This window comes from Aspergillus karnatakaensis (genome assembly GCF_047715665.1).
Source record: "Aspergillus karnatakaensis strain CBS 102800 unplaced genomic scaffold BJY04scaffold_77, whole genome shotgun sequence".
Lineage (NCBI taxonomy): Eukaryota > Fungi > Ascomycota > Eurotiomycetes > Eurotiales > Aspergillaceae > Aspergillus > Aspergillus karnatakaensis.
Window position 1 is genome coordinate 98,510 of NW_027395789.1, and position 22,182 is coordinate 120,691.

Sequence of the window (22,182 nt, forward strand, 5' to 3'; positions counted from 1 at the left end):
TTTCCAGACTCGCTGTCGCCGTCGAGTGCAGAATTGAGCCATCCTCTATTGAAGCAGTCCAAGTTGATTTCGAAGGAGTCAGTCAGCAAGAGTAATAAAAAGCTCAGACATAATAAACAGCTTTGGACGTAGCCAATGCCATCGAACTGCACAGACCAGTCATCTGATCAAGAGCCATTTACCTGCCTGTTGATGCCGTGATGTGTCATCGGAGGTCCCAGTCTCAGAATCTAGGCATATAACAAGTCGATAAGGCTGGCGTTGACACAAACGAGGGTGGATCAGCGCCAATAAAGACCTAGCACGTTGCCTACTATCGGCTTCGCCTTCCTGCTTCTGTCGAGCCGAAGTGAATGGGTGTTGTTGTTAGTCTTGTGTCGTGGTTTGATCAGATTTCGTATTCTCAGTGTCAAGCAGCCAGTCAAAGGCTACTAGGGGAATGCTGATTGGTATTGAGGTTAGTAGCACGCTTCTAGGAAGATTTCATCGGCGTTGAGATTGGACCCCGAGAGCCTTCGCTGGCAGTGAGCTGTGGAAGATGAAAGTGCACGTGCGGGGCATCAGGAAGCCAGAATTATCAATCCCTCCATTTAGGAGCACGGACAAAGAAGGCCTGGAATCCTGGATTATGTGACCGATAAGCTCGAAGGTTAAAATGATCCTTTAGTGCAAGATTGATAAGATGAAGTTGGTGTTGGTGATGGTGATGGTTGGAACTACTCGCTGCGTAAATACCTAAGGCATCCATCCAAGCCATCCAGCGTGGCAATCCCGTGATCGCAACTTTTCCCATTAAGCCATCTTCTTCCTTCACCAGCGCATTCCTCCTCACCCGCCCCTCACATTCTCGTCCCTCATCATCGTTCAAAATGGGTGGAGATCTGAACTTGAAGAAGTAAGCCATACCTGCCCTCTCCCCCGAAGCAAACCAGTACTAACCCCCAACCTAGATCATGGCATCCCTCCCTCCTCCGCAACCAAGAGCGCGTCTGGCAAGAAGAGAAGAAAGCCCTCGACGAACGCAAACGCATCGACCAACTGCGTCGCGAACGCGATGAAGAGCGCCAAATTCAAGAGCTGCAGCGCCTGCAGGAGTCCTCCGGCGGCGCGCGCCTCCAGTCCCGCGTCGACTGGATGTACCAGGAGCCCTCGAGCGCGTCAGGCCACTACGCCGAGGAAATGGAGGGATATCTGCTAGGGAAGAGGCGCATTGATGGGATATTGTTGAAGAATGATGATAGCAAGAAGCTGGAGAAGGGGGCCGCGGTTGGTGCTGGTGGCGCTGGGGGTGCTGGGGCTGGGGCGCCGCTGCCGCCGGTTATTCACAATACCCGTGACACGATGGTTAAGGTCATGGCGGATCCGCTGTTGGAGATTAAAAAGAGGGAGCAGGCGGCTTATGAGACGGCGGTCAAGGAGTCGGTTAGGAAGAGGGAGAGGGAGGAGGGGAGGGAGAGACATAAGGAGCGTGGTAGGGGCGATCGGGATCGGGATAGGGATCGCGAGAGGGGTCATAGGAGGAGGCGGGATGATGGGGAGGATTCACATCGGAGTCATCGGCATCGTCGGCGGTCGAGGTCGAGGTCGAGGTCTGGCTCTCCGGAGTACTCGCATCGCAGTCGGCGAGACGATAGGGATGATCGCCGCCATAGGGATCATGATCGCAGGAGCCACCGAGACCACGACGAGCGAGAGGACCGAGGAGAGAAGATTTATCACTCGAGTCGCCGCGAACGAGACGAGAAATACGATCGATCCGGGCGCAGGTCCGCCTCACCTCGATCCGACCGCCGCCGCGTTGACCGAAGAGACAATCGAGACCAGGGTCACCGAAGGGATAGATACAACCGCAATGGTGACCGCAGAGATAATCGCGGACCGCGGGATTCTGATTCATTCGGGCGTGACCGTGACCGTGACCGAGCACCAAACAACAGAGACGCAGGGGCAGACGATCAACATGCAAAGGACCTCGAGGAGCAGCGGCAGCGAAGACTCGCCGAGATGCAGTCAAACGCTCGAAGTATGGAAGATACCCGCCGGCAGCGCATCGCCGAGGTCACCGCGGTCGAAGAAAAGCAACGTGAGGAGGACGATAAACGACGATCAGACCGTGGTCAGTTCATGTCTGGTCTTCATCGCCAGCTACAGGAGGATAGTCTAGATGAACGTATCAAGCGGAGTCGTGGCGGGCTGGCGAAGATCGAAGATGATTGATTCGTCTATGGCTGCTTTTTATCATATTTTTCCTCCATTTGTATTATCCTTGCACTTGCGTCAGGCCAAATTGAGAGCGCTGCCGGTTCATGAGCCATTTTTGATATGTCCACATCCCAATAATCTTATACTCGTTCAAGAAGCCAGTTTCATGTAGATAGAAAAAAGGTAGACCATGGTATAGATTTTACAAAAGGTATACAATTTGCCCAAAAGCAGACATCGCTAGAACTGGTGCATCAAGTACAAATACAGAAACAAGACCCCATCACAGCAACAGCAGCTCTCCCGTTGCCGCACCACCAGCCAGTTGAGGCTGATACGCCTGCTGTTGACTCTGGTTAACAACGTACTGCGTTTGCAGTGCGCCGCCACCCCCAAAATCTCCATCTTCACGCCCACCCAGGTCAAGCGCTGCCATTTGTTGCGTCCCAACAGCGACGCTGCTAAAGTAGTTATCGGCTGCGTTAACAGCGGCACTAGGGTTGCCGGCTGCTGTCGAGCCGTTCGCGGCAGAGGGTGATGTAACTGGGTTCGGGGCCGCGGGGAGTTGCCAGGTATTGGTGCCATAGTCTTCTGGTGCTTTCTGAAGTGCGGGGCTGAATTGGAGACGCCGTGTGCGGGCAGAGCGGAAGACCTGTTGGACGGGTTTGAGGTAGACTGTGGCGAGAGTGCCAACGTTCAAGCAAAGTTCTTCAAGAGTCCGGGTGTCGAGTTTCTCACTCTCGGCGGAAATGGGCGGTTTTTGACCCATGACCACTTGTCGGGCTGTCGTTGGATCTGAGGATAGGAGACGCCAGTACATATATCCTCTGTCGCGGAGATCTGGGTCGTCTGTCTCCTCCGTGCACCATTTCAGGACCTGCGGGACAATTTGCTGGCCTTTTGTTGGGCGTTGAATGAACAGCTTCACGGTCGCTGTCAAGAGAGCGAGCTGCACCTCGATTGTCTCATCGTGGAAAGTAGCGAGATAGTCTTGGAGAAGAGCATCGGAGTTTTCGATACGGTCTGCGTACTGCCCAATGATCCAGATGACTGCCGCCTTGGCTTCCGGTTCGTCCAGGTCATCGATGTTCTGGATGACTTGACCAATGATGTTTTCATACTGGTTGGGGTATTTGCGGAAGATATTGCGGATCACAACGGTGGCCTCTTGCACAATGTACGGGATTTTAGCGTTGACCAACTCGAGAAGAGCATCGATACACTGTTTGGCGGCTGACTCGATCTTAATAGCTAGCTTTCCGATAGCCCGAACAGCCTTGCGCACAAAGTGGACATCAATCTCGGATGCATATCTAGTTTTGTTAGCCAGTGCTGTCTTGTGAGGACGGCCTACTCACTCTCTCAGTTCTGCCAGCACAACGGAGATGTTTTCTTTAGTAGTCAACATGAATATCAACTCGAGCTTGGTCACTTTGACGTAGATTGGGTCATTGTAGTTGCAAAAGAAAACTCGGATATCGTTTCGCAGAACATCGGGCCTCTTTTGCAGGATGAGGATTGCATTGCGAAGTGCAAGATACTGTACCTCCGGCGGCTTTGACAAAAGGGTGACAAGAGGCGGTGATAGCTTCTTCGAAAGCGACGTGACATGCCGCTCATCGGCAATATAGTTCATTAGGTAAAGAATAACGCGAATTGAGGTAAGGACGACGGCGGAGTTTGAATGAGAGAGTCGGGGAGCTATGCGCTCCGCTAAGAGTAGTGCTTCTGCTGTATCTTGCGGGACATAGGACATGAGCGCTTCCAAGATATACGATTGTCCCCATCTACTATTGTTAGCACATGGAGCAAAAATGAAAGGAAGAACATCATACTCTGAACAATCCGGTAGGATTGATACCAGCTTGGAAGCACTCGAGTAGTCGATCGTCAGCGATATCGTTTCGCTCCGCCCCCAGATGTCGACTAGTGATGCCAGCACGCTTGACACAACCGTCGGATTTTCGTCCTTCAACATGGAATTCAGTCGATCAATCAGATCCGATGTCTCCACCATCTTCTTATCGTGCTCGTAAAGTTTGGCAACGCAAAAGGCGGCTGTTTTCCGAACGTAAGGGTCCATATCATTCATCAAACGCTTTAGTGGCTGGACGGTGGCCTCGACATACTCCCGCACGTGAATGTACGCGATCGTTCGGAGTGCTAAGGCGCGGACAAGGGGGTTCGTCGCTTCCATATTCTGGTATACCGTCAGATCAGCCACTCGTGGAGAAGGGGCGTTCATACATTGACCAATATTGGAAGTGCCTTGAGCGCGATATCAGGCTTCATCCTTGAGTAGTTGACAAGAAACAGGAAACACCTGGGCGTTGTCAGTAATGCTCTTCCTGCTAAATATGATCCACCAACGTACATCTTCTTGATCTCCAAGCTCGGTAAATTCATGCAGTCGATGATGTCCGGGAACAGTGCAATCATATCATTATTACTCATAGTCATGTTGGCAACAATCTTCTTCAAAGCGATCTTTTTGGCCGAGTAGTTCTTGTCTTTCTTGCCGCCGCTGTTGAGTTCCTGTCGCAGTTCGGCGACTTTGCCCTGTGAGGAGCGAACCCATTCTGGTGAGCTAGTGTATACTGCAGGTGCGAGGAACATAGGGGTACAATATGGTATGCGTGCTCAAGGTATAAGGAAGTGCGGGTTCAGAGCGCAGAGCGACAACAGACATGATAAGCAAAGAGGGGTATGAAGACCAAGGCGCGATAAAGTCATGAGGGGAGACACGGAAGAAAGTATAGCTTGCCGGCGGGAGGCCAGTGCGACAAGAAGTATAGCGGCAGTCACATACCCTAGCAAACAGCTTCGCATCTCCCCCGCTAGAACTCATCGTGGCTTTGTATCCTTGCGGCAACGAATGGGACAGGTCTCTGGATTTCTTGGTCTATGCGGGGCTCCTGAAAGAGTTCGTATAATATTCGAGGTTTATCGAATCACATAAGGCGCTCGAGGGAAACGAGTGAAAGGTGTTAAGCGCAGCGTAAATAGCTTCGAGGGCGACTCCTTAGCTAGCACGTTGCTTCGAGAGTTCCATGCCTTGTAGAGTGACGGTTTGGGACTAAACGGGCGCACCGGAAAGGTCAGCGTGGCACAAACGGCTTCAAAGACGGGCAGCAACTTACCTAGACCACAAGCATTCCTGAGAGATTATTCCCGCCTTCAATTGCGCAGTGTAAGATCGTCTGGAGAGAAAGGAGTTCAAGCACAGTGAGAATCAATTAGGAGGGAGTGGACCGGGCGCCGCCAACTCCGCGCCATTGTGGAGAATTCCTTTGCTTCCTGATTTTCCAGGCCCTGAACTCACCACTCTCCTTCTCAGCCTCCATCTCTTGAAGCTGCCTTAGAGCTCCCTGTATCCTCCTCACAGTTCCCTTGATAGACCACCCATCTCATCATGGCCAGCACACAAGCTCTTCCTCCTCTTCCACCTCCAAAATGGGCTGTTGAGCTCCAATCACCGCTGCCGCGTCCGTCAGGCTCAACATCCAGCATCCCCGACCCCCCGGGCTTCTCTCGCAAGACCAGCGGTAAAGGCGTACGTTCTACCAAAATATACCATCTTCGAGTACATTCTAACTTCCATATAGCGCTCGGATAAATCGCCAAGCTCCACGACCCCCAAGCCCGCCGAAACTGATACCCTGAAGCTCAAGAAAGCGTGGGAGATCGCCTTGGCGCCGTCGAAACAAATACCCATGAACGCGATTATGATGTACATGTCCGGAAACAGCCTGCAGATATTCAGCATTATGATGGTCACCATGCTGTTCAAGGGTCCGATTCAGGGTCTCATCAACACCAATGCTGTGTTCACGAAGTTCGAGTCGGAAACATTGCGGGGCAAGTTGCTTGGGGTGAAGGCTGTATATGTGCTTATGCAGTTTGCTCTGCTGGGTCTTGGTATCTGGAAAGTTAATGCTATGGGTCTCTTGCCGTATGTATTCGCGATCCTCTCCATCTTCGGATGGGTGCTAACATTGTTTCAACAGGACGACAAGGTCAGACTGGCTAGCTTGGGAATCCGAACGGCAACCGTTGGAAAGAGCTTACTTCACTTTCGGTTGAGCGTTATGCGAGGTTACATTCTTGCGGGATATATAGGAAATATTGTTCTATCTAAGCGAACATTAGGAATTAAACCGGGTTGCCTCTCAACGAGAATTGTGTCTCTGTATGGATATATTGTGTAATACTGAGCTGATGCATCACACCAGGCTTAGCCCTGCGCTTGGAGTGCTTTGCGGCAGGCTTCCAAGAAGATTTGACAAAACTGCCACACCTCCTCGTACGTGTTATACAAGGGCGCGGGGGCAACCCTGATAACGTCCGGTTTCCTCTCATCAATAACCACTGCGTGCTCTTCTAGGGTCTCAAGGACACTGTCTAGGAGACCCGGTTTGAGGCGCAAGCTAAGCTGCGCACCGCGTTCTGATGGGTTTGAGGGTGTAATGATGCTGAAGGGTCTGTCAGAAAGTCCGTCGAGAGGATATGTCAGGAGAAGGTGCTCCAAGTAGCCTGTGATTTTAAGTGATTTCTCGCGAATTTCGGTCATGGACGTCCGATTGAACAGCTCCAGCGAAGCGGCAACTGCACTGATGTCTAGTACAGATGGGTTAGACAGTTGGTACCCTGCAGCACCAGACTGAGGGACGAAATCTAATAATAGTCAGTTAAGAGCATTTGCATGATACAGTATTCTCGTACGATTATCCATCAGGAACCGGGTAGCTTTATCTCCTCCCCACCAGCCTGATAGCCGAGGGCGGAACGAGTCCTCGGTCTCTTCGCCCTTGTTCAACTGCACTTCACCGTGCCTCTCGTGCACGAATATTCCTGCCATTCCTCCCGGTCCGCTATTGAGGTATTTGTAGTTACACCACGCAGCGAAGTCCACGTTCCAGTCATGCAAGTGCAGGTCGACATTACCGGCTGCATGGGCACAATCCCATCCAACTACGATGCCTTTGGATTGGGCATACGCAGTGATCTTCTTAATATCAAAGTACTGACCGGTGTAGTACTGAATGGCAGACAGTAGAAGAAGAGCCGTACTTGATGCATGTTCGTCAATAACCCGCAGTATGTGTTCGGTTTCCAACACAGGGTAATCATAGTCCTTTGGCTCAATCAACACCATTGCATCCTTTGGGCGAAGCTCGTGGTGCCGGACTTGCGACTCGACCGCATACTATATAGGTAAGCTCATATCCAAGGATATCGACTACAGACATACATGATCACTCGGAAAAGCTTTCCCTTCAATGATGATCTTGTACCGGTCTTTGGTAGGCCGATAGAAACTGGCCATCAACAAGTGCAAGTTTGTTGTTAGACTGCCCATTACTGCGACCTCGCTCTCTAGGGCTCCAACAACCGGCGCCATGAGCTTTGCACCAGCAGAATCGACATCAACGAAGGGAGGGAGCAGCTCATCATCATGATGGGTGAAATGCCCTGTTACGCCTTTGATGGCCCACGCGCGGAGGTAATAGTCAATATACTTCCGAGTATTTCGAGGTTGAAGGCCTAGAGAATTTCCACAGAGATATATGGATCGGCAATCCGTGGTGTCATCCTCAACTATGTAGCTAATCAGCGGGGTGCTAGGGAGTTGCGCAGCATCACGCACCTTCGTAAGGACGTAACGTCTTTCTTTTGAGGTCTTTTGCTGATATAATAATGAACTCTTCTCTAAATTTGTTCAGAGGATCCTGCTCATCTAGGGTTGCGGCATATTCCCTTGTAAATGCTCTGCTATCGTCCTTGTAGGAGAGTGGGGGACCACTCCTGATCTGCTGAACGCGCAGTCGGGAACCCATCTTTGTGATGTTTGAGAATGCTTGACAGTAGTTCCAGAGAAGCAGCGGTTATTCTGCTCTCAAATCTTGCACAGAGGAAATCAATGGATGCTTAATGAGATCCCCCGCGATATATTTGCCGCATACCTAAAGCACCCCACCTGCCACACTCGTCATAATTGAACTAAATCTTACACATTTGACACTGTTGACTTATACCATATAGAAAGGACGAGTTCAATACCCTTCATACTCCAGGGGAGCATCAACTTGACAATCAGCGACAAATTTCTTCAACGAAAATATGATATACAATGCACAAAGCAGACATTATGCAGAGCTTAGTAATGAAGCCCAATGACTTCATCCGCGGGAAATTTATTCTGCCATAAGTTCCCGACAAACCACAAACCAATCACACCAAGCGGATTGCTCGTACCTCCGATGCGAATTGTATGATTATAAAGCCTCCCAAGGTAGTTTCTGTCGCTGCTGAGGGCTTCACCATTTCGATAATACACCTAGTCCATCGGATTCCGAAGATGTCTCGACCAGCTTTCTCTTCTGCGGTTCGCCAGTTATCTCGGCCTCGTTCCTCACACACATCTCCGTTGCCGGCGCCGAGCTTCTCCGCATCGTTCTGCCATGCTTCATATCGAGCGCCGGTAGTTGCTTCTACACCGAAACAGACCCCTCGAGTCCGAGACAGTATTAGAACTGTTCCGTGGTCTTGCCTGAAAGCCACTCAACACCGCTCACCCTTCTCCTCCTCCGCCACGAAGCCCGCTGCGCAAGTCACGCAGAATCCGAGAAGTGGTGAAGATGGGAATACATTGATGGTTGACATCTCCGCGCGAGCTGCAAAAGTACGTTGGACAGAACTCTTGTGTTTCTGTGATAAGTTATTCAGCGTTCGTTGGGTTGGATTACTGGCTTGATGAGCTCCGGCGCATACTTCAGCATGTGGCAAGGGTACGGCTGGGGCTGGGATGCTCCATGATGTCTTCTCTTCATTGGAGGCAAGGACAGGGAAACTCTGGCGCAATAAGACCTGTGTTCAACAATAACAAGCACATACGACCACAGGGTGTGGAAAACAGGGCTTCCCGTCCGCTCAGCCGTACTTAAGCCACACGCCGGTTGGTTAGTAGTATGGTGGGTGACCACATGCGAATCCCAGCTGTTGTATGTTTTTGCTTTTTTATTTTGCGCGCCACATCCTTATTTCTTTCGATTTTTCTTTTCTGGCTTATTACTGTTTCGTTATATGCTTGAAGAATTCAACTAACGGAACCCAGCGCCTACGCGAAATCACCGACCCCTCAACCTCCCCCTCCGCCACAAAAGCCGAAAACCCCTACCACCACCTCCGAATTACCGTGACTAGCGGCGGCTGCCACGGCTTTCAATACCTCATGTCGCTCGAAGCCGCATCGAAGATCGACGCCGAGGATGACACGATATTTGAAGCGGAGTCGTCCGAGGGGGAAGGTACAGCGGGAAGTGCGAAGATTGTTATGGACGAACCCTCCCTGGAGCTCTTGTCAGGAAGCACGGTTGATTACACGACGGAGTTGATCGGGAGTCAGTTTAAGATCGTGGATAATCCGCGAGCGATGAGTAGTTGTGGTTGTGGAACAAGTTTTGACGTTGTTGACTAGGGTTGAGGTTTCCGGAGATTAGTATAGACTGGCTCAGGATTTGATGATGGAATCTTCACTCTTGTATAAATAACATGTCATATTAGGCCATGATCAGGACGGCCGTTAGGATAGATAGGGGTATCATAATAATGACATCTACACCTAGCACCAACCTGTTTTGCTACGTGCAATCATAATCTATTCATTTTGGTTGTATTCTCTCCCCATCATCTACCATATCATCTTCTCCTCGACTAACTAATATAGATCCTTTTATGCTGCACAGACAGGAGTGCACAGCAGAGACATATCACATATCGAACAACCAAACCAGTAAAGAAAATTGGGGATGTCAACTGATGCATGTAAAAAACAGAGAAGAAGTCGCGGAATCCTTTTGTCACTCCAAGCGGCCCTGCTCCTTGTGTAGATAGGGTAAGGGCCGCAAACCACCCTATAATAAATTGCATGAAATCATGGACGATGGGATTGGGGTCATGAGCAGGACCCCGTTTGAGGTGTCAAGCACTCATGTAAATGTCTATTCGACGTCCGTTATTGTTGCTGGTATGTAAGGAACTTTTCAGCATCCATACAAGGTATGCTGCGTCGTACGCTAGCGAGATTTTTGTAACCGATCACTAGTGCATATCGACGCACTTGACAATCGAGTCAAACTTAATAGACACGGGCAAGGTTCCGGAGGTACCAGTCCACAAGGCGGCGTCCGGCCTTCGTCTCGCTGACGTGGATAAGATCCTTCTCCAGAGCGTAGTCAAGATCGTTGGCACTAACAGTCTCGCCCTCCAAAAGACCACCGTCAACCCAGCGGATCTGGCGGCTGCGCTGCTTGTTGATCAGCAACCAGGAGCGGAGCTTCTCGGGCTCGACCTCAAGGAAGCCAGCAAGCTTCTGCAGATCCATTGTTGTGTACAGCTTCAGGTATGAGCGGATAGTGGGGTTATACAGGGTGTTCTTGACCTCATCCATGAAGATGGCGGTGTGGTGGTCGACGGGATCAACGTTGACCGCTGGGTTGTCAAAGTCGGGAGGAGTAGGGCTGATGAACTTGGGGCAGGCGGAGCGGAAGAGTTCCTCAAAGAGGGGGAGGGCGTCGGGGCCACCGAGCTGGAGGCGGTGGAGCTGCTCGCCGTACTTCTCACGGAGAGCGGAGTGGATGGTGTCGTCGAGACGGGTAGGGTGGAGGGCAACGCAGATGGCAATCAGAGCGTACATCTGGTCGTTCTTCTTGGCGATGGCATCGTAGCTGTTACCACCCTTCTGGAAGTTCTTTGTCCGGGAGACATAGACCAGGATGTGGCTGAACATGCGGATGGCGTCGCCGTAGCGGCGGGTCATCATGTAGGAGAAACCGACATAGTAGTAGGTGGTGAAGTGGGCAGCCATGACACGGGCGAACATGGCCTTTTTGTTCATCTCGATGTCGTCGAGGGTCTTGAGGGCGAGAGTGAAGTCACCAAGCAAGCAGTGGACGCGGAGCAGTCCGATGATGGAGAAGTATCCAAGCATCTTGTAAAGAGGGCGAGAGCCGTACTCTCCAGCGAAAGCCAAGGGATCCTCGCCACGCTTCATAGCGGCGAGCTGTTCGTTGATCTGCGACTTTTGAATGAGGGAGTAAAGCACGTTAAGCACGGAGTAGCAGCCCCATGTGTTGGGGTTCTCGCGGAGGAGCTGAGCTTCCTCCTCGTTGGAGCCGCTGCGGGCAACGCGGTTACGGTAACGGCAAAAGGACTCGAACTGGTAAATGAACTCATCGATGACATCCCAAGCCCAGTAGTGCTGATCAATGATCCCAACGTTAGCATATCTGGGACAAAACGAAACCCCGCCCGCACATAATAAACTGCCGTTTGAGTGCAAAAGAGTACAAGACGGTGTAAGCACTGCAAATAAAGATCACGTACAGAAGGAACCTCCAGCTCCACCGGACCATCCGAATTGAGGATGTAATGGAAGAGGCTGCAGTAGTTGTCATAGCTCGCGAACTTGGTCTCCAAAGTAGCCTGGTACTCAAGGGGGGTCGCAGCAGCAGCGAGCTGTGCTTGCAGATCCTGCGTCTGAGAAGCACCTCCAAGGGATGTAGTGCGGTCCAGCTCGCTCATGCCATCATCGAAGTTCACTTGCTCACGGTAGTCGTTGACCAGCGCTTCCTCCTCAACATCGGACTCGTCGTTCAGGTTGGTGTGCGCGTTGGCGCGCTCGTCGTAGGACATGTTGGGCAAAAAGCTCGATATTTCAACGAGTACGAACTTGTCCTGCAAATTGGCGACAAGAGGGAGGGAGGAGGGCGGGGGCGTCGACTGGCGTGACTCGGCGTTTCGGAGGTGTGGGATTTCGACTGTTTCGGCGGCATCGAATTTTGAGGGTTTTCGCTTGGACGATTTGTGCTTATCTTATCAGTGCATATTCTGCGGCTTAGTCAGCTATACACAGCCATTAGCCTCTACCCGTACCCTCACTACCTCACTCAATGCACGAAACCAAGCTGATGGAAGCAAATACTGTTGGGCCAAACGTCCTGGCCTTATATAACAAACATAGTACCTGCTTAGATGGGGTGTTGCTTGCATTTCGGCCTTCGACCCGCAAGCACTATGCGGGAAAGCTCGCAAGTGTCATGAATATCACATCACGTATATTTGTTTATTGCTATCCTCTGCTAACTAAGTCCTTTTTCTAGCCAGTCTTTGTCCGCAGTCTAACTTGCAATATCCACAGGGAGCCGATCCCTATGATATGTGCAATGTAAGAGTCCTGACCATCTTTTGAGCTCGACAAGCAAGTCACTCGGTAGCAGACATACATCAGCCATCCATTCAGAATGCAAGCTGAATTTTGCTTCAAGCCGTAGACCAGCAGAGGCGAATAGGAATGTAGGACAAGTATTTGTTTTGCAGCATGTTAGTGTTGGTGTGCGGGTCAAAATGTGCATATCGTACAGGAGCTGCGAGCCCTTTATCTGATTGGGGCACAGTTCATCCGAGTGCAGGTGTAGACAGCGAGGTCGCAGGATTCAATTTCATAAGAAAAAACGACACGTAGGCGGGCGCAAAGGGTTTCGAGTGTAAGATACCCCATGAGAAGTTGCAGGGGAATTTTCAACGAGCGTCCTGTGGGGTATGGAACCGATCTGAGGTTTGAGTTTATTCTGCTACTCCCTTATCATCTATCTGCGTTGACTGTGCTACCACCCAATCACGAGAAGATCAGATGAGGCCTGGTAGAAGTCCAGCTTAGTGCGGGTTTGATAGTTCACAGGTAAAACAATCCGTGTGCTGACTACTAGGTTGGCAATCACTTGGCCTCGAGGCTTATGGTCAAGCCTTACCATTGGCAGCGTCGAATGAATCGATGGAGTTGTAGTTAGCTGCGCAAGAATAGGCAGCCAACCATAACATGATTCCGAAAAATTCGTACACGGTATGGTCAGGGGGCGCAGGATTTGATGGCGTTTGTGTGAGGCAAAACCGGGCCAGTGAGCTTAGCCTTGTGACTGGACAATCCGTTCTGGAGCCCAGACTGCAGGTGCAGATCCAGTCGTACTCGAGCGTACTAGCATGTAGTCACGATGAACGACTTTGATACCTTTGCTCTTAGGCATCGGATACAAGCATTGAGTATGCAGTGAGGGGCCAGTGATGCCAGTTGCCAGCGCGAACGGCCAGCTGCTCTCTTCCAAAGCTATAACATGGGCTTGACGATAACGAGGAATCTGGTCCGGCATATTTGTAAGACGGTATTTCCCATTTTAGTCGAACAATAACGAACGCTCCTGTCCGACAGAAGTAATAGGTGATTAGTCGTCCGGGCAGAGAGCACAGCAAAGTCAACGGTACATAGACTCTCGGTATCTGCTTAGTAGACGCGAGGTATCCAGTGGTACAGAGAATGACTTGTCCCCAGAAGAAGGCCCGGTGCTGTCAGGAGGTAGGGTGGAGCTACCATGGTCCCAAGTCCTGGCAACCTGTTGCATGTCACGGAAATTTTATCCGGAAGTCGCCAACTCGTGAGTTAGAAGAGATTCCGCACCATTATTCTTCCAAACTCAAGCATGTGCTACGCGGTAGGCACAACGAAAACCCGATTTCCTGAGTGTTCTGGAAACGCAGTGGTAAAGATATCGCAGGACTGAGCCGCCGCCGGCAGGGGACATCTTCTCGCAACCTCGATATCAACGAAGATCTCTAATTCCAAGACCGACAGTTGTTGACGATAGTTGACACATCGTCATCGCTCGAGCGCTGATCAGGCTCAACAAGTAAGCAACTCATTGTCGGTTTGGCAGCTTATTCGATATTTTTATCGCCCCGTTCTTCAATCTAAGACTGCCCATCCCCGTTCGCTATCAATGTTGTTTCTGCTTCTCCGAAGCTGTTGACGGTCGTTGAACAGATTTCGACACATCTCTGCCCGAAAATCCTTGAGTCCGCGGATATGTATTCGGTTCGAATTCGACACTATGCGTTGCTGCGCGCCGTTGTTTCCATGCTCCACGTGCAATTCGTCCATTCGCAGGACTATGAATAGTCCGAGTCTGCGGTGACAGTAACGTCAAATGGTAGAGCGATATTCGAATCACGGAATTGAGCAATTATGTCGCACACAACGATCTTGGCTGCTGGAAATCTGCTGCTAAACGATTCAAGGATGCGGCATAGGTTGGAGAAGGCATCATATGCGTCAAGGATGGACTCGTCGGTCAGAAAGGGGAGTAACGTTAGGGCACTGCTTTTTGCCGGGCCAAACATTAGACTCGGTGTTTGCAAGGGGCCATAGTGTTCGTGGTATAACTGGAGATAGTGAGCAATTTGCAAGGCGGCACGAAGGCGGCTCAATTTGGCTTCTTCGACGATCGAAGGATCTGAGGAGGACTCGAATTCTCGGTGCTCAAGGAGGAAACCGAAAAGCGCATCGATAACCTGGTGGCATTTAATGCTGCAGCAATAGGTTAGACCTCGCTATGACAAAACAGAATATTCGGGTACATACTGCAGAAAGAGGACTTGAGGGACGGGCGGGTTTTCAATGATTGCCATGTCCCCAAGAAATGCTAGAAGGCGATCATGTAGAGAACTAGCTTCTCTACAGAGCTCATGGACGCTCAGATCACAGTCAATAGCTTTGACGAGGAACAGGCTCTGCATGTCCACTATAATCTCAGTCAACTCGACCAGGCCCGCCATTACATTTCGCAGCAGCGCCGGTTTTTTGAGGTAGGTGAACTCATTCGTGCGAATCTGGACTGGAATCCAATTGGTGTCTCTTTCAAGCTTATTGATCATGTCGAGTGACAGTCTAGGAACTTCAAGGTTTGCGGTTTTGCGAGACTCCATTGACAGCTGCCTGCAGAAAGATTAACGACAATGTTTGCCCACGAAGACTCAGCATTCATACGAATTCATGATGAAGATACTCCACGCAGTCCGTGCACTAGCACACCTGACAGGATCAGACATTTGATCCCATGCACTGTGGCTCAATGTTGGCGATTTGAACATGCCAATGTCCTGTCCGAGCTGTACAGCTAGTCGGAGGTATAGCCAGCTGGCGTTATCCTTGCCTTGAAGCTTCAGACTTCAGTTGGTCAGCTACAAGTTTGGAGCGTAAACAGATCTGGTATGGCATTCCTCAGGATCACTTACTTATGGCTCATCAATGTCAAGGCTTGAATGTTGGTCAATGAAGGCTGACCCTCCTCGGCTCTCCAGAGTGTTTCAGCTGCATTGAAGAAGTGCTGTCCTTGGGAAGCAGTGTCGCCTGGAACGGCAAATACCTCAGGATACGGTAGATATGTCTTGTCAAGTCAGGACGATTTGATCTCAATAAAAGAAAAACAAGAGGCGGGGTCAACTTACACACGCCACTGCGAGGACGCTGTTTACCAGGAGTGGGCTGCAGAAATCCGAACCTAGATCGCCCATGCCCATATCGCGCAGAAAGCTTTCTTGGTCGACCACTTGCAATAAGGGGTGATCCCATGTGAAGTAGGAAGATATCAAGCTCGAGACAAATTGATCGTCATCTGTCACAACAGTCCATGGCTTACACGGCACTCGAAACAGGGGATTATCGGATAGATTCTCCACTGTTATCCTTGATGCACCTTCAAAACGACTGTCTTCGGAGCTGATGTCGCTTCCATCTACCAGAACGTCCCCAAGAGGTGAGTCCTCAACTCGACCTTCCCTGAGAATCGTGGTGATGTTCTTCTCCATCTCATCAGGCTCACCACCGGCCCGTATGACGTCCAGGAGACGATTAACCCTTTCATCGTTCGACGCGCGCAGGTAGCCTATGAGGTCCCAGAGCAGTTTCTGATAGCGTAACAGGTCGGTTTGCGCTTGGTGGGCAGCGGCCTTTCGCCTCAAATCGAGGAGCTCGTTAAAGACGCACTCAGCTCCGGTAGCCGAACACGCAGCACAGGGAGATGGTTTTCCAGTACACTATGTTTGAACACCAAGACCGTTAGCATGCGGACAGAGCAACTGGAGCATAGGCGGCAAGGCGATGATGAGAGCACGGTTCCAGTTTGCTCAATCCCTCATTCAAGGAACAGGAATATGGAAATGGTCTTACTCTTGAGTACTTACCTTTCTCTTGGCCCGCTTACAAGGCAGACACGCAGTGGAACTCTTTTTGTTCTTGACCAGAGGCCGAACCTCGCGTGGTGGTCCACTCCTTGGGAGGAGTGGGAGCAGCTGCCCACCACTACTGCTGCTAGATTCCATCTCGAGCAGGCGATGGAAGGGCAAGGCGACACGAAAAGAGAACTCGGATTGACAAAAAATGCCCTCTGTACGCGACCAAATTCTGGTACACCGTAGGCCAGAATATACGAGGGCGTAGTGTCAGTCTTCTCGGAAGGCGAAGTGTTGTGAAGGCATTGAGCCCCTCGCCACAGTCACTTTACTCCGAGGATGTCGCGTTGAGTGAGCTCATGTGCGGTCGATCAACTGGGTTTGCTTTTGTGGAGATTTGTCACCGTCGTGGTCGGTCTGTCAGGAAGCTGGAGGACGGAAGCTCAACCGGGTAAGCTCTTTTCTGTGAAGGGAGGGGCGACTGCACAATGTGCACGAATCTGAGCAGGGTCGGGTTGGGGAGAAGGAACGAGGCGGCGGTATTACGAAAGGGTATCCCCGAGTATGGAGAGTGTCGCCGTCGATACAAAGTCGTTAGCGACTGAGAGAGAGAACAGTCAGGTCTGGAGAGGAATGATGACTGTTAGAGGCGACCAATGCTCATGGAAAAAAAAACCTCCAAGGGGCAAAATCAGGGTCATCTCCATCTAGCGGCAGAAGCCCAGCAAGAGTGGGAATCCATCAATCGAAAGTGACAGCCCCAGAAAACATGGATAATTGATACAGGCAGGCAAGCAAGCAAGCAAGAAGCATGGGGGGTCACTGGTCAGAAGCACACAAGCATATGGATGGATGTTACTACCAGGGTGTGGAGCAGATCGAGGACGACAGCGAGTGGATCGGAAGGATGAGAAGGTTGGTGTGTTGGTTGGTGGTGCTGGTGGTGAGAGCGGTCCTTGATCGGACGGACACCTGCACACCCTTATTATTATTGCTAGATGCAGCATCCTCGCAGAGAAACCGATGGCCACATTGATTAAGAGAAGAGACGGGAGCTCCGTGGTTCAGTCGGAAACGTCATCTGGAGGGAGGTCCTGATTCTAGCCAGTTGCTGACACTGTCTGCCCTCATTGCTGTTGGCTGGCAGCGTCCTCCTCCTCCTCCTCCTCCTCCTCCTCCTCGGCACGAAAGGGGATCACCATTCCTGCTACGCGGAGTGCCTAGTCACCGGTTTGCAACGCTCTCCCCTTCCGTCATCCGATCTGCGCCTTCTTCAACTGTCATAGAAAAACAAGGAATCTTGAGCACGAAAAACAGGAAAGGTTGAGGACAAGAGGCCGTGGCAAACGATCCAAAAGTCCAACAGACAAGCCAACCCACGAGCGATCGACGGATAACGGATACAATAGGAATCAGAATTGGTTACAGAGAGCGTATGAGAGAAGAGCTCAAACTACAAAAAAAAGAGGAGAGGAAAGTTGGACCCCGGACACGTTATAATTTAATGTGTTTTGGTTCCCGGTGGAAAGGTATCAAAAGACCATCGGCGGAAATGCCATCCGACCACTCAGGCCTATCAAGAGGAGTTTGTCGCCAGCAGTCCACCTCCCGCCTCATCCGCTGCTTATTAGCCAAACCACCTGCTAACCATGGTTAGTCTGTGCTCTGGTCTATATTCAGAAGGAGGAGTATGCTCATTGCTCAAGAATCAAGAGATATGAGATACTCCATAGCGCCCGCTGACGGACACAACTCCCGAGCGAGTCAATTCGAGGAACGCTCGTCGAGGCAGAGCAAACAAAAACTATATAAGCCTGTTATTGGATGGATGTCACTTACGAGCGTACCCAAAGTCCAGGTTCAACCGTCCAACAGCCCTGAAATTTGCAAAGCACAAACACGGGAGCTGTCTCGGCCCCTCCCTCGCGCGCAGACTACGCACTATAACTGGCTTGACATTTGAAATGTGGTCCTTCACCCCACAGAGGAATACACTGGAGTAGATAGAGATGTATCAGACCACTAGCTCATATCAAATGGGCGCTTATTATAGGCTGGAAGTCACTTCCTTGCCTATCACTAATTGGTAGCTACTTTCCCTACTCCCCTACCGACCGCGGGTCGTCCTACGTTTCGAGAAGCTCGGTACTCTTTACCGACCACACTGCATTCCTCTCGTCAGCCGAGGGTTTTGCTGTCCTGCCGGTGCGACGATCTTCCGAAATCAAATTATTCACATTACATGTTTGCGCCGTGCAAACCCCGAGATCACAAAGTCTCGGCCCAAGGCCGTGCTTGCAGCCGATCGTAGCCTGTATTTTCAGGCCTCGCTGCATCCTTCAAGGTGGCACTCCTCCGTATGCTGACTGCATAAAGAGCTGGCAGTATCATGTTTACTTTATCTTGTTCGCAGTTCTTCTCACCATGGTACTTATCTAATCGCGGGTGCTTTTGTTCCTGACTGTCGGTTATCCTCGGCCAAACGAGGGGCAAAAGGCAAGCGGTGGGGATGAAATGGCAGTAAAAAATCGTCGCAGGACACCATGCAGTCCTTCAACTCTCAATAGCAAACCAGTTTCTATCAGAATATTTCTCAAAATCACCCTCTGACCTTGTCCTTCCTCTCTTTACTGGTAGACTCTCGCTCAAGTTCCAATTGACGCCGGTAGAGGGTTGAGACTCCTCTGATATCTTATCGTGACTCATCGCGCCCTGCGGACTACAACTAACCATCCAACTTTATTTTCATATCTATCGTCTTAACTCCTCTTCAGAGCAGTTTCTTGATCTAAAAAAGACAAAATGGGATCCATTGGAGCTATGCCAGCCGAACTCGACGCCTCAGTGATCAATGTCACTCGAACCACCGCCCCGCGCGACGTACCCCTCCCCGGCTCCCCCGAGGAGCTCAGTCACTCGCACTGCACAGACCATATGGTTACTGTACGATGGACTGCGGAACAGGGCTGGGAAACCCCTGAGGTGAAACCATTCCAGAACCTCAGCATTCCTCCTACAGCATCATGCCTACATTATGCCACCGAGTGCTTCGAGGGCATGAAGGTCTACCGCGGTTATGATGGGAAACTGCGCCTCTTCCGACCAGACCTCAACGGTGAACGGCTGTCCAACAGCGCCATCAGGGCCTCTCTACCAAGCTTTCGGTTTGAGGAGCTTAAGCTTCTTATCGCCAAGCTGATGCAGGTCGACGGTCTACGTACGCCTCCTGTCCCCTCTTTATTCTTCAGCATCACGGCTAATCTAAACTTTCTGTAGGCTGGCTCCCCAAGTCTCAACCCGGCCGCTTCCTCTACCTTCGCCCGACCCTCATTGGCTCCGGAACTCAGCTCGGCGTCCAAGCACCCAAAGAAGCACTCCTCTTCATCATCGCTGTTCCCTGGCCTGACCCTTCCACAAGACTCAAGTCGACCCCCGGCGAGGCATCTGGCCTAAAACTCCTCGCCTCACAACCAGACACTATTCGCGCGTGGCCTGGTGGTTTCGGCTACGCCAAGCTCGGCGCCAACTACGGCCCTTCTCTCGCGGCTCACGGCAAGGCGCAAGCTCAGGGCTTCGATCAGGTCCTCTGGCTGTTCGGCGATGACCGCCAGGTCACCGAGGCGGGTGCTAGCAACTTCTTCATTGTCTGGGAGAACGCAGAAACTGGGAAGCGCGAGCTTGTGACCGCGCCTTTGGAGAACCAGCTCATTCTTCCTGGTGTGACCAGACGCAGTGTGTTGGAGTTGGCGCGTTCGCGCCTGACCCAGTCCGTAGGCGACCTGAAGCCTGTGGAGGTGGTCGAGAAGACTTTCACCATCACTGATGTTGAGAAGGCCTGGAAGGAGGGCAGGATTGTGGAATCTTTCGTCTGCGGCACTGCTGTACGTTTCATCTTCTCCTTTCTCAGTGCTACCAAGCTAACAGCATCTTTTAGTTCTTCATCACCCCTGTCAAGCTCATCCGCGACGGCGACGTCGATATTCACCTCCTCAAGGCTGGCGAGAAGGCCGAATACGCCGCCACGATCAAGTCATGGCTTGAGGCCATCATGTACGGCAAAGAGGGCGCTGAGAGCGACAAGTGGGCTTACCTCATTGAGGGCGAGAGTGAAAAATAAACTACTGCATATAAACGACGATAGACGGGGTCAGTTACCTTGCGTATATAGACTATTCTTAGAGCTGCACATCAAACAGCATATACCCTAATACAAATATTCGAGGTTACGTTTCTCATTGAAATAGCTCTATGTTCGTATTACTGTTTAAATCAAACACATGGATTGGGAGTTCGAGGGATTCATCCATGGATGTCCCTGACTGCTCAACGCGTTGGTTTGAACCATAACCCTATAGGTCGGATTTCATTTCCGTGTATTGGTCAGGGTCGTTTGCCGAGGTTAGGTAATGTAACCCTATTAGCCCTGGAGGTAGTCGTAAATTTCAGGGGTCTATGTAGCTAGCCATAAAAAGCGTCCGGGTCATCTCATGATTAGTTGTCTCCTCTATGTGGGACTGACAGACGCGTTGCGCCTCAGCTGGACCGACGAAGTTATTAAGAAGCATGCGGATGTCAAAGTATCTATAATGTCTCACTCAGCATGCATAGGTATCGATCAGAGGACGGTCCTGGCCCCTGGCGGGGCCTACGCCTGCATGATTCAACATTTATATATGCGATGATTAGCAACGCGATAATCAGCATCAGACCTCCAAGCGATGCAGGTATCATTGCGAGGTAAGAGACGCAGAGATCACGGCCATCCAGGTGGGCTGTTAGACCATCACTTGGGGTTAATATACACAGAGTATTTTGGAGTACGTAGTCTTCAAACGGACATCGTAATATCCAAACAATCAAGTCCATGGGACATCTGAGAGCATCTACAGTCCATGATTCCTAGCAATACACTTCATCCCCCGTGCACCCCGTTTTTTGTAGAACAGCCTGCTGACTCAACGAGGAAACCAGGAGGCGAAGAGTCCCGGTATTACGAGGTATAGCATCTTCATAGAGTCCACTCCGTCTGCCATTCTGGCATGGCGTTGCGTAACGAGAATTTCGGTTTCTGGGCAATGCTCCATTTATTCTTCTTTGCGGGCTCTATGAGCCTCGTTGCTCTTGGATGACTGGTACCGTGGCTACCGGGCACGGTCAGGTGCCTGCTGGGAGATATAATTCAGGTAGAAAGATTGAAGTGCAAATTGTTATATAGTGAGAAATGGGACGAGACAGTCGACGACAAGTAGATATTTCTCAAATCAGCAAGCTAGCAACGAGAATCCAACCCCCAAAAGGTAACGAGAACGCAGATTCCACAACGGGCCCTTTACATATCCTGTATGTGCTAACTTTGTGGTATGAGTAGATTAACTAACGGTTTCCTTTACGATGAAGTTCGACCTCGCCCATCTCTCGACCCTTACCCGCCGCCAATGCCTGGCGCGTGGACTTCTAGTCCATAGAAGGCAGCAGAGGCGAGCTCTACCTAAAGAAAGGCCCCGGCAACCCCGGCTGGGGTGAATTCCGCCATGTTGGCCATCTGCACAACAGGGTCTCTTCGATGCAGTATTATTCTGATAATGCCGACCATAGCACGCGCTGCTGCAGCTACCTTTACGAAGCCAAGAACTTTGAAGGATCCTTCATCAGCAAACATAAGTATGGCCCGTGCTGCTTGAACTACTACCTCAACTTCTACACCATAGGCGTGGCGAATAAAGTCAATTCGTTTAGACTCGGTGCATTTTGAATCGAAAGAGGTCGCTTGAGGATGATGATTCGTCCCCTCTCGAAAACCCGGAGATCTGGATTGCTGTTGGGGAGGGGTTTGGGGAGTACGAAGACGAGGACGAGGGAGAGGGTGGTGCTGGTTCTGAGGAGCAGTAGACTAAGCAGTGCTAGGGGGCTTCTTTGCCGACA

The 22,182-nt window shown here is 51.0% G+C and overlaps 10 protein-coding genes across 10 annotated transcripts, besides 2 other annotated features; 4 read left to right on the plus strand and 6 right to left on the minus strand.

The window, feature by feature from the left end:
- Positions 1-200: 200 nt before the first annotated feature.
- cwc25 (U2-type spliceosomal complex subunit CWC25) lies at positions 201-2,351 on the plus strand. The gene is made up of 3 exons (XM_073708907.1): positions 201-382; positions 466-895; positions 951-2,351. Exons 2-3 carry the CDS (start codon positions 870-872, stop codon positions 2,215-2,217), a joined length of 1,293 nt encoding a protein of 430 aa, XP_073565573.1. The 5' UTR covers positions 201-382; positions 466-869; the 3' UTR covers positions 2,218-2,351.
- Positions 2,352-2,485: 134 nt separating this feature from the next.
- BJY04DRAFT_223752 (putative AP-2 adaptor complex subunit beta) lies at positions 2,486-4,818 on the minus strand (the record flags this gene model as incomplete). The annotated part of the gene is made up of 5 exons (XM_073717781.1): positions 2,486-3,515; positions 3,561-3,989; positions 4,038-4,402; positions 4,450-4,525; positions 4,577-4,818. The coding sequence occupies 5 exons, from the start codon at positions 4,816-4,818 to the stop codon at positions 2,486-2,488; spliced, it is 2,142 nt and encodes a 713-aa protein (XP_073565574.1).
- Positions 4,819-5,506: 688 nt separating this feature from the next.
- Positions 5,507-6,320, plus strand: BJY04DRAFT_153525 (ER membrane protein complex subunit 4). The gene is made up of 3 exons (XM_073708908.1): positions 5,507-5,755; positions 5,808-6,154; positions 6,210-6,320. The coding sequence occupies exons 1-3, from the start codon at positions 5,615-5,617 to the stop codon at positions 6,283-6,285; spliced, it is 564 nt and encodes a 187-aa protein (XP_073565575.1). The 5' UTR covers positions 5,507-5,614; the 3' UTR covers positions 6,286-6,320.
- Positions 6,321-6,381: 61 nt separating this feature from the next.
- bna5-1 (kynureninase) lies at positions 6,382-8,139 on the minus strand. The gene is made up of 4 exons (XM_073713048.1): positions 7,850-8,139; positions 7,454-7,800; positions 6,925-7,408; positions 6,382-6,876 (listed from the first exon to the last, which is right to left on the minus strand). The coding sequence occupies exons 1-4, from the start codon at positions 8,037-8,039 to the stop codon at positions 6,437-6,439; spliced, it is 1,461 nt and encodes a 486-aa protein (XP_073565576.1). The 5' UTR covers positions 8,040-8,139; the 3' UTR covers positions 6,382-6,436.
- A 158-nt stretch (positions 8,140-8,297) lies between these two features.
- On the plus strand, positions 8,298-9,213 carry BJY04DRAFT_201286 (uncharacterized protein). Its single transcript, XM_073713049.1, has one exon. It carries the CDS (start codon positions 8,474-8,476, stop codon positions 8,954-8,956), a length of 483 nt encoding a protein of 160 aa, XP_073565577.1. The 5' UTR covers positions 8,298-8,473; the 3' UTR covers positions 8,957-9,213.
- Positions 9,171-9,173: a sequence feature (Protein overlapping with rRNA (BJY04DRAFT_153599, KAL4875762.1) was converted to a misc_feature.).
- A 103-nt stretch (positions 9,214-9,316) lies between the features above and the next one.
- Positions 9,317-9,679: a sequence feature (Protein overlapping with rRNA (BJY04DRAFT_153599, KAL4875762.1) was converted to a misc_feature.).
- Positions 9,680-9,862: 183 nt separating this feature from the next.
- On the minus strand, positions 9,863-10,235 carry BJY04DRAFT_153576 (uncharacterized protein). The gene has a single exon (XM_073708910.1). The coding sequence runs from the start codon at positions 10,129-10,131 to the stop codon at positions 9,916-9,918; it is 216 nt and encodes a 71-aa protein (XP_073565578.1). The 5' UTR covers positions 10,132-10,235; the 3' UTR covers positions 9,863-9,915.
- BJY04DRAFT_201291 (putative eukaryotic translation initiation factor 3 subunit EifCl) lies at positions 9,870-12,025 on the minus strand. Its single transcript, XM_073713050.1, has 2 exons — positions 11,587-12,025; positions 9,870-11,461 (listed from the first exon to the last, which is right to left on the minus strand). Exons 1-2 carry the CDS (start codon positions 11,893-11,895, stop codon positions 10,340-10,342), a joined length of 1,431 nt encoding a protein of 476 aa, XP_073565579.1. The 5' UTR covers positions 11,896-12,025; the 3' UTR covers positions 9,870-10,339.
- Positions 12,026-13,802: 1,777 nt separating this feature from the next.
- Positions 13,803-16,688, minus strand: BJY04DRAFT_153637 (putative C6 transcription factor). The gene is made up of 6 exons (XM_073708911.1): positions 16,273-16,688; positions 15,538-16,125; positions 15,325-15,476; positions 15,077-15,256; positions 14,672-15,025; positions 13,803-14,617 (listed from the first exon to the last, which is right to left on the minus strand). Exons 1-6 carry the CDS (start codon positions 16,408-16,410, stop codon positions 14,200-14,202), a joined length of 1,830 nt encoding a protein of 609 aa, XP_073565580.1. The 5' UTR covers positions 16,411-16,688; the 3' UTR covers positions 13,803-14,199.
- A 1,678-nt stretch (positions 16,689-18,366) lies between these two features.
- BJY04DRAFT_201298 (branched-chain amino acid aminotransferase, cytosolic) lies at positions 18,367-20,566 on the plus strand. The gene is made up of 3 exons (XM_073713051.1): positions 18,367-19,477; positions 19,537-20,141; positions 20,195-20,566. Exons 1-3 carry the CDS (start codon positions 19,063-19,065, stop codon positions 20,375-20,377), a joined length of 1,203 nt encoding a protein of 400 aa, XP_073565581.1. The 5' UTR covers positions 18,367-19,062; the 3' UTR covers positions 20,378-20,566.
- A 238-nt stretch (positions 20,567-20,804) lies between these two features.
- On the minus strand, positions 20,805-21,362 carry BJY04DRAFT_201300 (uncharacterized protein). Its single transcript, XM_073713052.1, has one exon. The coding sequence runs from the start codon at positions 21,124-21,126 to the stop codon at positions 20,842-20,844; it is 285 nt and encodes a 94-aa protein (XP_073565582.1). The 5' UTR covers positions 21,127-21,362; the 3' UTR covers positions 20,805-20,841.
- Positions 21,363-22,182: the final 820 nt, after the last annotated feature.

What these genes read in the sequence shown, in the direction of transcription:
- BJY04DRAFT_153525 (XM_073708908.1), top strand. Translation starts at nt 5,615, where the DNA reads ATGGCCAGCACACAAGCTCTTCCTCCTCTTCCACCTCCAAAATGGGCT. An exon ending in GCAAGACCAGCGGTAAAGGC is followed by an intron (nt 5,756 to 5,807) that starts GTACGTTCTACC and finishes ACTTCCATATAG; the next exon opens with CGCTCGGATAAATCGCCAAG. An exon ending in AATGCTATGGGTCTCTTGCC is followed by an intron (nt 6,155 to 6,209) that starts GTATGTATTCGC and finishes TTGTTTCAACAG; the next exon opens with GACGACAAGGTCAGACTGGC.
- bna5-1 (XM_073713048.1), bottom strand. Translation starts at nt 8,039, where the DNA reads ATGGGTTCCCGACTGCGCGTTCAGCAGATCAGGAGTGGTCCCCCACTC. An exon ending in AAGCTTTTCCGAGTGATCAT is followed by an intron (nt 7,409 to 7,453) that starts GTATGTCTGTAG and finishes TTACCTATATAG; the next exon opens with TATGCGGTCGAGTCGCAAGT. An exon ending in CCGGTTCCTGATGGATAATC is followed by an intron (nt 6,877 to 6,924) that starts GTACGAGAATAC and finishes GACTATTATTAG; the next exon opens with ATTTCGTCCCTCAGTCTGGT.
- BJY04DRAFT_201300 (XM_073713052.1), bottom strand. Translation starts at nt 21,126, where the DNA reads ATGGACTTGATTGTTTGGATATTACGATGTCCGTTTGAAGACTACGTA.
- BJY04DRAFT_201291 (XM_073713050.1), bottom strand. Translation starts at nt 11,895, where the DNA reads ATGTCCTACGACGAGCGCGCCAACGCGCACACCAACCTGAACGACGAG. An exon ending in TGGAGCTGGAGGTTCCTTCT is followed by an intron (nt 11,462 to 11,586) that starts GTACGTGATCTT and finishes ATCATTGATCAG; the next exon opens with CACTACTGGGCTTGGGATGT.
- BJY04DRAFT_201298 (XM_073713051.1), top strand. Translation starts at nt 19,063, where the DNA reads ATGGGATCCATTGGAGCTATGCCAGCCGAACTCGACGCCTCAGTGATC. An exon ending in GATGCAGGTCGACGGTCTAC is followed by an intron (nt 19,478 to 19,536) that starts GTACGCCTCCTG and finishes AACTTTCTGTAG; the next exon opens with GCTGGCTCCCCAAGTCTCAA. An exon ending in CTTTCGTCTGCGGCACTGCT is followed by an intron (nt 20,142 to 20,194) that starts GTACGTTTCATC and finishes AGCATCTTTTAG; the next exon opens with TTCTTCATCACCCCTGTCAA.
- BJY04DRAFT_201286 (XM_073713049.1), top strand. Translation starts at nt 8,474, where the DNA reads ATGATTATAAAGCCTCCCAAGGTAGTTTCTGTCGCTGCTGAGGGCTTC.
- BJY04DRAFT_153637 (XM_073708911.1), bottom strand. Translation starts at nt 16,410, where the DNA reads ATGGAATCTAGCAGCAGTAGTGGTGGGCAGCTGCTCCCACTCCTCCCA. An exon ending in TTGACATTGATGAGCCATAA is followed by an intron (nt 15,257 to 15,324) that starts GTAAGTGATCCT and finishes GACCAACTGAAG; the next exon opens with TCTGAAGCTTCAAGGCAAGG. An exon ending in CCTCAAGTCCTCTTTCTGCA is followed by an intron (nt 14,618 to 14,671) that starts GTATGTACCCGA and finishes CTATTGCTGCAG; the next exon opens with CATTAAATGCCACCAGGTTA.
- cwc25 (XM_073708907.1), top strand. Translation starts at nt 870, where the DNA reads ATGGGTGGAGATCTGAACTTGAAGAA. An exon ending in GGAGATCTGAACTTGAAGAA is followed by an intron (nt 896 to 950) that starts GTAAGCCATACC and finishes CCCCCAACCTAG; the next exon opens with ATCATGGCATCCCTCCCTCC.
- BJY04DRAFT_153576 (XM_073708910.1), bottom strand. Translation starts at nt 10,131, where the DNA reads ATGCAATTTATTATAGGGTGGTTTGCGGCCCTTACCCTATCTACACAA.